This window comes from Dreissena polymorpha, chromosome 2 (genome assembly GCF_020536995.1).
Source record: "Dreissena polymorpha isolate Duluth1 chromosome 2, UMN_Dpol_1.0, whole genome shotgun sequence".
NCBI classification, from domain to species: domain Eukaryota; kingdom Metazoa; phylum Mollusca; class Bivalvia; order Myida; family Dreissenidae; genus Dreissena; species Dreissena polymorpha.
The window spans coordinates 122,007,591-122,022,660 of record NC_068356.1 but is presented as its reverse complement, the minus strand read 5'-3'; the positions used below and the strand labels follow the sequence as shown (position 1 = coordinate 122,022,660).

At 34.7% G+C, this 15,070-nt stretch overlaps 1 protein-coding gene and 1 long non-coding RNA gene across 6 annotated transcripts in view; both read right to left on the bottom strand.

Annotated features, from left to right (window-relative positions):
* The window catches only part of LOC127868812 (protection of telomeres protein 1-like), a 28,423-nt gene extending 26,396 nt beyond the window's left edge, over positions 1–2,027 (bottom strand). For all 5 annotated transcript variants that reach the window (XM_052410888.1, XM_052410889.1, XM_052410890.1 and 2 more), the window contains exon 1: positions 1,921–2,027. In XM_052410888.1, the coding sequence (XP_052266848.1) occupies positions 1,921–1,947 (27 nt within the window). In that variant the 5' untranslated portion in view covers positions 1,948–2,027. The remainder of the gene's footprint in view (positions 1–1,920) is intronic.
* A 10,777-nt stretch (positions 2,028–12,804) lies between these two features.
* LOC127870417 (uncharacterized) lies at positions 12,805–14,233 on the bottom strand. The gene is made up of 2 exons (XR_008044808.1): positions 14,099–14,233; positions 12,805–13,869 (listed from the first exon to the last, which is right to left on the bottom strand). It is a non-coding gene; the product is annotated as an uncharacterized LOC127870417 (long non-coding RNA).
* Between the last annotated feature and the right edge of the window lie 837 nt (positions 14,234–15,070).

The window sequence follows — 15,070 nt, the reverse complement described above, 5'->3', positions numbered from 1 at the left end:
AGAATTGAGATATAATAATCATGAGACACATCTAATTAAAAAAAAAAAAAAAAAAATTTATATTTTTTACTTCAGGGGGAATTTTTCCCCCCAAAAGGGGAAAAAGTATACTTTTCAGATGGGGGACTGCGGCCGCAGATTTGATAGATTGAGGGCCCTGAGGTATAATGCCAATATATATTTTTCTTTATTAAATTATTAAATTAAGTGCATTGTGTCTTATAAAAATGAGCAGAAACTCAAGATGCCTACTAACAGTAAGATAGACCAATATTCACAAATGCAAATGGCACTGATACCAGATTCTTTTTACTGCATATCACATTTGAAAAGAATCTATACTAGCCAATAGATTACATTGTGGAAGATGTATTTATTTTTTTAAGAACATTAGTTCTTCTTGAATGCTTGGAGCTTTTATGAGTACATACGTACAGCTCAAGAGTTCTTCTTGATAAAACCAAGTTCCATGTCAAAATTAAGTCTCACGTATGTCTATAAAATCAAGTTCAATCAACCTAATACATCATAATAAACACAATTCCTGTTACCAGCGACATCAATTTGCAAGTCATTTGTGGAGAAATACTCAACACAAAAACTTAATACAAACTTAATACAAAATCGTTGTCAGATTGAAAGCCAAAGTTTTATTGACAATTAGATCTATCTTAAGATGTTCTGGAGATAGTCGGTGTATTACGATTGGTTGATTAGATATAAGATCTATCTCACGTAGGTCGTAGGATGCCGGAGACAGTCGATAGCTTATTTTCAAATTAGGAATACTCCACTTTGTCCATTGTAAAAAAACTTAAACATTTCAATGAACTGTTAACATATTTGACACTTTGGATTATTATCATTATTATGGGAGCACACCATCTCACATAAGTTGTTTCAATTTGTGCATTAGTGAAAAATTTATGATCTGTTTGTGTTTAATTTAGTTGCAATAAATCAACTTTAAGCTTTATAGCCTAATGGGCTGCTTCGAGTTGCAATGCGCTCTCTCTTGTCCATGGGTGCAAAATGTTATCAACAATGCAAGGGTTAAGGAACACTGAAACTGCAAGAACATATTAAAGTTTACCTATCTAAACCACAAACACATCCAAATGGTACCATTAAAGCAAGAAATAATTGATTTTATTGACTTAGGTTTTGTTGTGTACGCTGTATCCGCCATATTGGAAAATTGACCCAATATTGGTTAGGGAGCAGTACACCAATATTTTGCACGTCGGGTTATGTGCTCCAGCCTATAAAGTCGATAACGATGTGGTATTCAATACAAAATACACTGTTTCAAATTTAAACATAAACATGTCAGCGAGAAAAGTGTGTTGAAACATCGTCGTGTTTATATAGGGTGCATGCACAGGATAACATCCGTAGGTTGCCGTTCAGGTAAATTTTACATGTTTATGAAGTTTATTCATGATTTTCCTCAATTTGTCTCGAACGACGTCTGTTTAGTGAAGCGCACGGATTCGCTGCGCTGAACTGCACCCATGTTTATGAAGGGGTGCATATGGACTGTCAGAGCCGCCATAGCAAAAATTATCAAAGGCTCTGGGAGTCCGTTTATATGGACTAGTGTTTAATTATGCCAGTAAATGGTTTATGTTGCTGATATTACCCATTAAAATACTGCCTGAATTCCAGGCGGAAACTTTCCATGAAAAAACGGTTATCAGTTGCAACTCCCAGCGACCCGGAGGGTTCATAGCTGTGAGTTGGATTTTCGCAACTATTTAGAACATGTTTTATTATCCGGATTTGTGTTATATCCGGAATTATCGATACCTACGTCGCCAGCATAAAGAAATCATTTAACTAAGTGCATATTCTGCCTTTATAAAGTTTTGGAGATCCATACACATATTCCAAATAAATACATATAAACCAGTAACACACCTTTTTCGATTTGTTTTTATCACCCATGTCTTTCGATTTTTCGTTCGAGCCCTGTTCAAGCCTAGAATAAACCAAAGGGGTCTAACTTTCTTGATGCTTGTTAGTGGTTACACGTCACTAATAATATACTTCTTATGGAGCCAAAGTTAAAAACAAAACATAGACCTTTGATTATTGTTATGAAATGTTCGTGATCGTTAATAGATTATTACTGGATCTTAACGAAGAAAATTTGTTTTTATTGTTAAAAAAACATAGGGGGAGCATTTGAACTTTCAAGATTAAGGTTATCTGTGTTTTGTTTTACAGAGTATACCAGCAATTGAATCAAATGTGTCTAGAACAGAATGTTTTTGACGAATGTTATGTGATGTAACTTGACTCCAAATTGTATTGTCCATTTTTCTATATTGTATCCAAATTACATCTAGTAGCCTACATTATTATTTAAAAAAAGAAATAATGCGGTTTATGGGTTCATTGTAAACACACTATAATGTAATATTTTATTCTTTATTTTTATGCTTTCTTTTCAACATACATGTCAACTACATCATGGGTGTACCTATTAACAAATATAACAGATTTCTTCAGTTACATATATACTTGAGTTTTATATGCATTCACTATCAATTCACACATAAGTTATCCAGGTTTATACTAACAACAATAATACCGCTATGTGATTCAACCTCGATGTTTTATGCTTCATATCGTTACCAGAAAATAAATTTTTGAGACGATGCTATAACTATTTTGTAGAGATTGAGAAAAATGGGGAGGAGATATTAATTAAGGAGAGGGAAATATTGTTACATATAATGCACTGAGTAGACTTAATATAAATAGTTTCTGTTGTAGCATTTTTTTTTTAATTAAAAATGGAAAGATGTAACATTGACATTCTCATTTTTGTTGTCCATGTAGGCCTAATCACAACTTGTGAAGTTCTCTTGTCCATAATAACAGCTTATTCCTTTACCAATCAATAAAATGATTTTACAAGTTTGTTGCATACAACTATAGAAATCATTGGGACGAAGGAGAAATTGCTGAGCATTTTTATCTTTTCATCTTTCAAATAAAAACCAGTTGAAAAAATAATCATTAAAGTTTTAAGTGTGGGCATTACAGTTCCATAACATTCTAGATATCTTGTAGAATAATTTGCATCAGAAATAACATGATTGTGTTTGGAACAGATTTTATTCCTGTTATATAATTTATATGATGTAAATTAGACCCAAAGTGTTGTTGTACATGTTAAATTTATTATAGTTTTTATAAGAATATTTGTCTAAGCTCAGGTTCAGTTCTCGTGGAAAACGCTGGGAGAGGATCTTGCTTGAACAGGTACTCGCCCTGCAGTTATTTCCACTGCTAGCGACGGACTAGCTGAAAAGGCAAGTGGACCTTACAGCCCCTGACCCACACGAGATCTCGATCCAGAGCAGCATTAAAGGGGCCTTTTCACAGATTTTGGAATGTATTGAAGTTTGTCGTTAAATACTTTATATTGATAAATATAAACATCGGATCTAAAAAGCTCAAGTAAAAACAATAAGAATAATATTAAAGACCACTCGGCCATCCGAGTTCAAACAATTAGTGATGTTTTTAATACTTAATATAAGCAATCCTCGTAGTATCACACACAATAACGACAACAGCAGAATTCAACAAATTATTCAATCGTTTCGCGTTGCGACGCTTTATAATTTTCAGGTTTTTAAATCGTCAAAACATGTATATAATGATTATTTTGGAGCATGGTAAAAGTTCAGTATAATTGTGTCCTCACAAATATCACAACTACAACGAAAATTGCGAATCTGAAACAATGTTGTTTAAGTGTAATGTGCTGAGTGTAATAATAAACTGGTGGAAACACACAATAGGTATCCCATGCAGACGATTTCAAGCGATGTTTGAATCGAATTCGAATCACGATGCTGCACGGGGCTGCTAAGGGTTATCATCCAAAACAAAATCAGCAGCACTTGCATATTTTTTAAGATAGCTTACTTGCACTGGCCTACCTTGTTATACCGATATAACAGGTCAAGTTATCCATGATGTACTGCATATAACAAGTACACGCAACATTGACGTTTCGTTGCCAATGTGCACTATACACCGTCGTTAAAAAGAGAACATCTAATGGCGTTATTATGAAGACAACAATTATGTCCCTCAGCTGTATGCCTGTAGCGCCAGATACATTTTTAGACAACATTGTCTTTGCAACTTGCTTGTAGCTTTTCATAGAGGGAGATATTGGAGAGGTAGACACACTCAAGTTTTCAGAGGGGTTAATCAAGTGATAAACAAGCTGGCAACGTCCATGCCGAGGCAGGTGTTTTTCGCCGTTTAGGACCCTTAATGTATTACTTTAAATAATTTTTTAAATGCCTCTTACTTTCCAGCCATATCAGGAATGAAGTTATTACCGTTTATTTAGTATTAATATTCGCTCTTTATCTCTACCTAACTCGCTGCGAATTTTTCCTAGCGGGAGCTGTAATTTTATGACTCGCTAAGAAATTTAGCAGCGAGTAAAGTCGAGATACAGAGCGAATATTAATTCGATATAAACGCTAATCACTTTCTTGTCGAATACACGTGATGAACTTTGGATAAATTTGGCTTAATATTGCTATAATAATACATTAGTATTACGATCTTAAAGGCACCCGAAATCCACAGGCAAAATATGAATACAGACAAAATTCAACACAAACGTCAAAGTATTTCCAATATGACATAGCAATAAGATATACAAGTTATAATGCTACATACATGTACGGCATTGATATACAAATTATATTTTAATAAAAACAACAATGGCAACATGATGTAAGATTATTTAGCATCAGTTTGAAATGCCAATTGAAATGAACACAATAAAGTATCACATTTAGTATCGTAGGCGAGAACAATCACTTTTTTGTCACTTAAAATGTAGCGATTTTAGGGACCGCTTAAGAAAGAATCTCTTGGCTGTCCCTCATTTTTTTTAACCATGAACGTATCTCTTAAGACATCCTATCCGGAAAGAGAAAATATGGCGTTCAAGTGACACCAGGCCAGTCCAGATCATGGAATGCTTTCATCTGTTAGTCGCTTTAGAATTCCTCTATGTAAATAGCACGTCTAAAGATATAAGGTCACAATATAGCTGTGGGCCATAATCATTAATAATATCAAAAATTGTACATGTTTTCAGTAGAGATCCAAGTGCTTCAACATCGACAAGGGCGTCGTGGGCGTTGTAGGTAGCCTTAAGAAAATGTATCTTTAGATCCTACTGTTTATGTGACTGTCCAGGATACAATTCCTTAAAAACTTACAAAGAGTCGACAAAACTGCTTACACAATCACACAACTTCTCAAACCAGTGGATGTTTAGCAATGCACTATTCGAAACCGGAAAATCAAACCTGTACCCATTATGAGCAACACGAATGGCTCGACGAAACTTTACAAGCCTCTGCATAAAATGAAGAAGAGAAGTTATTATGAAGACACCATCAATATTGCCACGATTTACACACATGTTGCTATGAGCATCAACAGAGATGCCAGTTACTTTCTGAGCTTCAGAAGAAATTTGCAGTTGTTCACATATGTGGAGAAATAAGAACCAGTATTAAAATCTACAGCAGAAATATAAGTTATATCTGGTATAACTGTATCTCGAACTGAGATTAAAAAGGAAATACTTATTTCATGAATTCAATAATACCTTTTAAGTTTCATAACCCCTTTTAAGTTTCATTGTATTGCTATATATGATTGTTGGTTATGAGAAACAATCAATTTGTAGCGCAACAAGCAGATTACAAATTGACAACTCATTGACGTCAAATTATCGATTGTGAAAAGATGTGTTGCACGATGTCATATATATATATATATTATGAAACTTTGAAATTCCCAACAATGAGGCAATATTGTAAATGAGTTTTATTTCATGCACATAGAAAATAACGCAAAACAAGTTTGTATTACTTAGATAAGTTGTTTCAAGGTCAAAGGTTACTAAGGCTGGCTCTAACTCATTATATTTGACAGGATTTTGCTGGATGATTATCAATCAACTAATATTTATCAGTATTTTAACATTTGTCATATTCAGGAGTGTTATTTTTCCCGTTTTAATATAAGGCTTACATTCTGTTTTTGATTCGACGACAGTTTTGAAAATTGCCATTTTGTTTATTCACATAAGAACAATGAAAATTGTCCCTTTCATAAAACACTTATTATTATTATTATTATTATTTGTATTATTAACTAAACCTATTGATTAACTAACATATATCAGTATTTTAACATTTCTCTTATTCAGGAGTGTAATTTTGCCTGTTAATATAATGCATACATTCTTTTTTTGAATCTACGACAGTTTTGAAAATTGTCATTTTGTTTATTCGCATAAGAACAATGAAAACAGTCCCTTTCATAAAACACTTATTATTATTTTTATTATTTTTTTATTATTTTTATTATTATTATTATTATTATTATTATTATTATTATTATTATTATTATTAATATTATTGTTATTATCATTATTACTATTATTATTATTATTATTATTATTATTATTATTATTATTATTATTATTATTATTATTATTATTATTATTATTATTATTATGTTTCATTTACATCAGGAATAGATGATAAGTAATTGATGTTGCTGGTGATCATAAGGGCGGCAGAGGTTGTGGAAGTGATGAGGCTAAATCATGTAATTCATAAGAATATTGTATCTTATGCATCGCAAAAGGTTTTTCCGTTCGGAACGCCAAAACCCCTTTCTTCATAAAATGCTATTCTATAAACCATTCTAACCAGTCTATAGTGACTCTTAGACTCGTCCACTATTTAAAACCACAGTTCTCGCTCAGGATCGATCTTTCTTGAGCTGCTCGCACTTCTATGTAAATAACTTCTACATTTTCCCACCCTTCCTCCCGCTAAATTAATAATTGTAACGCGATGCTTGCAACGTATTGTTACCTTTCAGTGTCGTCGAGTTCGACGACCACCCTTTGAAGCCTACACCGTCATGGCTGGGACTTGTAAGCGTTTGGAACACCGTATGTCTGTCTAGTTGTCTACAGAATTCGACCCCCGAGGACAGAATAATACGTAATTGACTGTAAAATGTTAGAGAACAAAAAAAATTGTGTATCTAAAAAGTTTGGATGATCACACCTCCAACTGGCCACAGTAAAGTGTTAATTTGCACAAACAAGTAGTTGTTATTATTATGTTTTCATGGACAAAATTGAAGTAGAAAAACTGCACTTGTATTAAGCATACTTTGTTGTCAGACTCACGCTACAGCTATTAGTGTTTTCTAAGTTGTTCGAGTGTCGTGACGTTTTTGTATGACATACTTATCATTTAAATACATGCAAACAAATAGCTTTCTTGAGTATTTGAAATGTGCTCCGGGCGCACTATAAGTTAGAAAAACATTTATACTAAAAGTACCGGTGTGAATTATTATGATTTGGAAATGAATTTGTTATGTAAACTGTATTACTATAGTCGAAATGGTTGCATCTTGAACACATACCACACAATTCTAATATATTTTGTTCCTCATAAGAAGACGGGACATTTTTTAAATGACACATGATACGGAATCGGCTAAGTGCCACCTTGAAAGTCTTGTGTCACTCATTTAGGTCCAAGAGATCAAGACGTCAAGCAATTTAACAGTAGATACGAAACTCGACAATGAACAGCAACATTCGACAATCAGCAACTGCAGATGACACTTTAAGATTCGAGTATCGCATTTTCACGGTAGAGTTTGCCTTGAAATGATGCTTCAAAATTAAATATCGCACATTTTAATACGCAAGTGTTGAAACTTTAACCTTTATTAATACACAATAATCATATGTAACGCTCGACACTTATCAGTAACACATGATAATGTGCAATTACATTATACATAATCCACTCAACGATTGTGCAAAAGTACTATAGGCTCGTTATGGTCCCTTGCATTAAAAGCTAGGGCTACCGATTGACTTCCTCTCAATCTCCCGGTAATAATAGGGATATACACCATCGGTCACATATCTCAGAACTGTTTGAACGTTTCCTTATCCTGCGAGAACATTGGAATGCGTCACAAAAACAATTCATACGTTTAATTTGGACACGCTGTATTAATCCAACATTCTGAATAAGTGAACATTAACAATATACATGTGTAATGTAAGCAGTTGCAAATTTTGCAACTGATTAAAATTCAGTCAATGCTATGATAATTAAATAATAATAATCACGTTGTTGCGAAACATGTAATACGTGTATGCTAATCAGGGTTTGCATACTCTTAGAGAGCCGCAACCAAGAGTTCATACCAAACGAACGACTCGATGTTTGCACGCACTCGTTAGAAATCCGAGCGCACATGGACAGTCAAAATTAGGAAAATATTTGATACTTCGCGAGGACCGTCTCTATTTCCGTACGACAATCTTCGCAGCTACTTAAGATCATATTCTTAAGTATACTTGACATTGGCTTAGACACATTTACTTTAAACACAGCTCTTATTGCATTCCTAGAACAGAACAGATAAACACGATTTGTGTATTGTCTAAAATTAAACATTAAATTTAAAAATGTGTTTGGATAATTGTGATATCTTGAAATCGATTACTGTTAAATAATCTGGGCGTATATTTTATTCTGTTGTTATATTGTATTGAGAACATGTGTTGGTACATATTATTGTTGTAGCAGCCGAATAGACAGCATCAGCAGTAGTAGTATTAGCAGCAGTAATACTAGTCGTTGTCGTAACAACAGCAACAGCAGTTATATAAGAAGTAGTAGAAGTTGTTGTAGTAGTAGTAGTATGTTATAAAGACACGTAACATAACACTTTCAATTGCGTAATATAATGCGTTATTATTATTTTACTGATTAACATTCTTAAAAGTACGTATTTACTCAATCACTAAACAGTTCTATTGCATCTCATGTTAACAACCATGTATTTGTAACTCTATTGAAATAGGCATCGGCTATCAAGTTCACAATTGGATTCAGTCGCGAAATGCGATTAAATTCACCACATCTAAAGCTGGTGTTGATAAACTTTGGTTCATTAGCTCTATTAATTTGTTATATGCTCGCATTCCTAGGCTCTCGCTTTATGTTTATCAGAGAAAACGTTAATGCTGTATCTCCGGGAAGTAATACAGACGCCAGTTTCTCAGGAATGTTTTATTTAATTTTAACCATGAAGAAGGGATTGGCACACAATTTTGTGAACAAGTATAATAAGTTTTATATGGATAATTCAGGTAAACTTGTGGAAAATTATGAAAATAAAGTACAATTAATATCAAGAGCGCTATTAAAGTGATTCACAGTCATTCTATTTTATAGGGTCTGTTGGTGAGGTCATCCACGAGGTCTATGCCATCAGCGAATCTCAAGTTTGAGATCGGTCTGCTACCGATGAAGTTGGAGGTGTGGTACTGAAGTCTTCTGCAGGGAAAAGGTTAATCAGAACGTGGAGGAGCAGAAACACCTGACGGACCCCACTGATGTCACGAAGAAGTCACCCATCTGCTCATTATGTAATGTATGCTCAGAATGGAATCGATCCCCCCAATTTGAGCATGCCAGGCTGCTATTCTTGACGCTTTGTGTGGGTGCCGCGTGCTGTCGAGAGTGAGTTAGTGGATTCTAGCGAACTCAAGAATTCCCTGTCCTATGCCAAATCTTCTTACTGTCCTTGATCGTGATCATGGTAGGTGTCTGGTCCAATTTTAGCGTTTAAGTCGCAATGGACGATAAGGATGTCTTTCTTCGGGACTTTGGCTATGGTGCTCTAACTCTTGGTAAAACTTTTAGATTTCCTGATCTTCGTAGTCTGATACAGTGTAAATAACAAAACTACGCAATTCAAATGATCTTAATCTACTTGTTTCAATCAATGCAAACGCACACACACTATCATTGGATAACACAAGTATTCAGTTAATTATACAATTATCTACTCACATTGAATATAAATTGACAGTTATTCCATCAACTTTTATCAACAACAAAAAATATTCACGTTCATAGAGATCGGGTATAATCGCCCATAGCTAGTTGTTGCTGATCATCGACGTTTGGTTTGTGCCAGACCCATCCAAGAAGTGTAAGATACAGGTTACAATGCGCATGATTCTTTGCGACGTACGAGGCGACCCTAGACTAGCCTATTTGCTATTAACATTGTTTACGCAATATGGTTTAATGCCTCAGCTCTTATCATTAAATAGGACAACACTAGTATGTTGTCCAAGTCGGGACACATATTGCCGTAGTTAGCTTTATAAACATTAACATAGTTGTCTTTTCCTCACCAACAGACAGACAAAATGCCAACTGTACTTAGCTATTTAGATTACGCCGTTCGTAACAAAGTCCTGACAATTTTATTAAAATTTACGTTAGCTTTTTTAGTGGATAGTATTAAAGCGGGAATGATATTAGTGATATTGCAATGCTTAGAACAATGACAAATAAAACGCCTCGTCGGTTCGACAAAGCAATAGTGACAGAATTGGCATTATTTCTTTTTTATTTATGTTGACATAGTAAATTGTTCCTCTGGCTTCGAAACTCGTGGTAATGAATTTGTGAGGGACCGAGTAAGCAAGTCGTTGAATCGAGTAAGTATATCGAAAAAACGACTTAGTAACCTGTGGGTACGTTTTAACTTCCGGCAACTCGTTAGAAGGAGAAAACTACCTTGTGGTTACGAAATCAGAAAAAAATAAAAATGTTGTTTAACATTTGTTTCGAAATGGTTAATGCCAGGGAGGCTGATTAATTCGCTATTGAAAATGCCTTTCAAACTTTGCGTTTTCAGGTTGATGATGTCTTTACCACGAGTTAAAAATCTCGTTCACATGAGTTACTATGTCGACCACAGGAATGAGCTTTGACGTTTCCAAGACTTGTTATCTCGTTAATTATTAAGTCCTGGGAATGAGTAACTTTGTCGTTACAGTCGTTAACGTCATTAATGCAAACATGCAAATTTCACATCTTTGTCATGGTACAGTCCACCGGTATTCTCCCATAGGTTAATCGCCATAGAAGTTTGGTTACGGTGTAGATACATGAAGATAGAGACGTCATGTTAAAGAGACGAGACGACATTTGTCCTTTGCAGTCCGGTATGAAGCATCTAGTACACTATACATCGGTTTAATTGATAAGTTATAGACAGGCGAAAGACGAATAAGTATGTAAAGTTTGAGCGGAGAATCAAACCTGCGACCCATGCGTACTGGCGCAAAACTGTTGTCACCAAGGTCAGCTCACGACTTAAATGCAACGCTTAAAAACTACTTTGGCTTTAGACAAGAATATATGAAGACTTCTGGTGTTATTATGATAGTAAGCTACTTTTGTCAAAGACGACTAGACGCTGTTAATGGTTCCTTTTAAAAAGCCATCTTCAGCGCATCAATGCAATATAAATTGTTTGTTTTAATCATGGACTTAATCATGTTCATGCATACAGTATAGTTTGGTTATTGATATCAAAGTGTCTATATTTTTAAATTCATTATTCGTAACAAAGAATAACCCGAAGAATCACACGCTTACATATTAAGAACATTAAAATAAAATCACTTAGTAATAAATTTAACATTGAAATGGGTATTTTGGAATATAAACCTTAGATATAGTAAACAAAAACAACAACATGCTTATCACTGACCCCTTTTCAGTCACAGCTTATATTTCAACATTACTTTCCGTGTATACCTTGCATTTAAAAGTTAAGAGTTATCAGGAACGCGCTTTTCATTTTTGGCATGTATTGAAGCTTGAGTTAAAAGTCTCCCGCCTAGACCACTCGATCATCCATGCTCAGAGCGGATGTATTTTTACCTATATAAGCAATCCTCGTAGCATCCATAAATAAAACGACAACAACAGACCTTTCCAAATTATTCAATCGTTTCGCGTCGCACGACGCTTTATAATTTTCAGGTTTTCAAATCATCAAAAGATGCATATAATAGATATTTAAGAGCATGGTAAATGGTCAGTATTACTATTTCCTCAAAAATATAATAACTACAACGAAAATTTGCGAATCTGCAACAACTTTTTTTATTTTGTCAATCTACCAAAACGTGAAATCTGTTGGACGGTCCCTTTAAAGGGACCTTTTTCACGGATGTTGGCAGTTGAAGTTTGTCATTAAATGCTTTATATTGATCAATGTAAACATTGCATCTAAAAAGCATCAGTTAAAAATCAATAATAAAATTTAAAATAAAAAAAGGTAACCCTCTGCAGGGCTCGAACCACTGACCTCTGGAGTCCTGGAAGTCTACCACTGATACCACTCGGCCATCCTTCCTGACACGATGTCATTTGTATTTTATACTTGGTATAAGCAAGTTTCACAAAATATAACAACAACAGAACTCTCCAAATTATTAATTCGTTTCGCGTTGCAACGCCTTATAAGTTTCAGGTTTTTAAATCGTTAAGACGATGCATATAATGGCAATTTTAGAGCATGGAAAATGTTCAGTATTACTGTTTCCTCACAAATATCATAACTTAAACGAAAATTTGCGAATCTGAAAAACTTTTTCAATTTTGTCAATTTACCCAAACGTGAAAAGGTCCCTAAAGTGGTTTTCGGATAAAATTGACGATATGTATTAACGGAAATCAGAATAAAATTAATAATTCTAATCGGAGGTATTTTTCAGTACGATTAACAATATTAACAAGGATTTGACGTGTAAACTAACGATAAATGAATACACAATACACTATCAAATTAGTTAAATCATAACAACAACTTTGCACATACTGTTCTTTAGTAATACAATTGTTTATTTAAAACAATGATGACACCAACAGTAACAACCGTGTTTGTTTTTTGTTCGTGACATTTCTTGTTTACAATGTCAATGTCAACAACATTCCTTAAATTTAACCAACATTTGCAATGGATTATTATGATCATGGTGACACGTAAAGAACTTGTAATTTCCATTCTAATATGACGATGAGTGATTGCTCTATATATGAAATCAATATTTTAATGTATAAATAAAAAGTACTTTGGATTCTGAGCGAAGAGGAAACAAGCAGTTCAAAATTCAATTGAAAAAAATAATTGCTATATAGTTTAAGTTTCGGAATAATTTTCGCTTTATCGTTGGCCTTTTATCGGCCAAAACATGACTGTTTTTCATTAAATGTGTAACCATTGAATTCTTATGCATTATTCATGTCGATGATCAACGAAAACTCTGAAATAATGTCAATATTTAACAACGAACATTCATATGATAGATCTTCAGAAATGAGGATAGAGAAATGAACTTAAATATAAACAGAGTGTTGATAATATAAGTCTATTGAACCTTTCGATACTTCAAACGTGTTTGTCCATTATTTCTTCTTAGAGTGAATCTTTATTGGTCTTCATCAATAATCTTTACAAATTCCATGTCTAGTGAGACTATTTCCCCAGTACCCTGTAACTCCAAGAATACTGACCGAGCAATATGATGTTTGTTTATGGCAAAACACTTGGAACACCAATATTCCGAAGAGCCTACAATCCTGAAATATTTAAATAACTTAGTTCCAATTGCGACCTGAACAGCCTTTTCAACCCCTACGGCGACTGAAGGTGTTGGGGTCATGCTCAAACCTACGTTCACTGAATTTGTAATAATGACTGGATGTTCTGTTGGTGTCCAGAAGCAATATGTCATAGTATCGGTTGCTTGCAACACTTTAATGAAATCAAAATAGGGATTGGCAGGCGGGAGCCATAATCCGCATCCCGCGCATCCATCGATGCCGTTCGCTTCACTGCTTAGGTTTTGGCCCATGCTTAGGTTGTTGCCCATTCTGTAACCTGCAATGCATATACATTTGGAAGATATGATGAGTTTGATGATGGCGATATTGTTTTTGTTCAAGTTGATTATGATAACGACGAAGATGATTTCCTTAAATATATGACTGTAAAATCAGAATTGAAGAGGAAAACACTTCTAACATCATAGCTATGCAATATAAAACAATAGTATACATTTTTATTTGAATGAATTATTTGCATGTATATTAAAATGAAAATCGCTTACGTGCTATTATCCAGTTACCAAGCGTATCTGCCTGTGAAATTAGGCAAAGAGAACGAGACGCTTTAATTTAAAGAAATCGTTAGAACAAATGCAGTCAAATATTGTTGATTTATGAAGGGGCATGGATAACGCAGCGAGCCTACATAACCTAAAATTTGATTGGTAGGATAAATAAACATGTGTATTACTCGTTAAGTGGTTGATGACATATCAAGTATTAGGATTTAAGTGGTTGATTCTATATATCTTCCTGGAGAGAATCATGACTGACGCTCTGTTAGACCACGATGGAAAATTCAGCATTGGTGACGGAACAGTCACACACTTAGGTTTACTGATCACATATATGGCCTAGCCGGAAGTGAAAAGGAGTTAAAGAGCCTAGTTGAGCGAGTGGACAAAAAGTCAACAGCCTTCGTCTTACAGATTAGTGCAGAGAAGACCATACTTATGACCAACAATATCATCGGCATCAGCACTGACATCAGGGTAGAGAAGCTAGAAACCGTAAACAGCTTCAAATATATGAGAGCAATTGTCACAGATGCAGGATCAAAGCCTAAAATACTCGACAGAGTCGCACAAACCACATCAGCGCTCACATAACTTAAGTCCATCTGAAAAGACGAAAAACATAGACCTCAGCACAAAGATCAGATTGATGCGCGCCTTAGTCATGTCCATATTCTTGTACGCATGCTAGTCATGGCCACAACTGTGGATTTTGAGAAAAGGATACAGGTAATGGAAATTAGATGCTTCCAAAGGCTGCTCGGCATCTCATACAACGACCGCATTACCAACGAGGAGGTCCGTAACAGAATCCGGAATGCCATTTGACCCCACCAAGAGCTACTGACCACCGTGAAAAGACATAAACTAGTGTTGTATGGTCATGTCTCCAGATCACCAAGGCTTGCCAAGACAGTGCTACAATGTACAGTGTAGGGAGGGTGGGGGGGGAGGCAAACA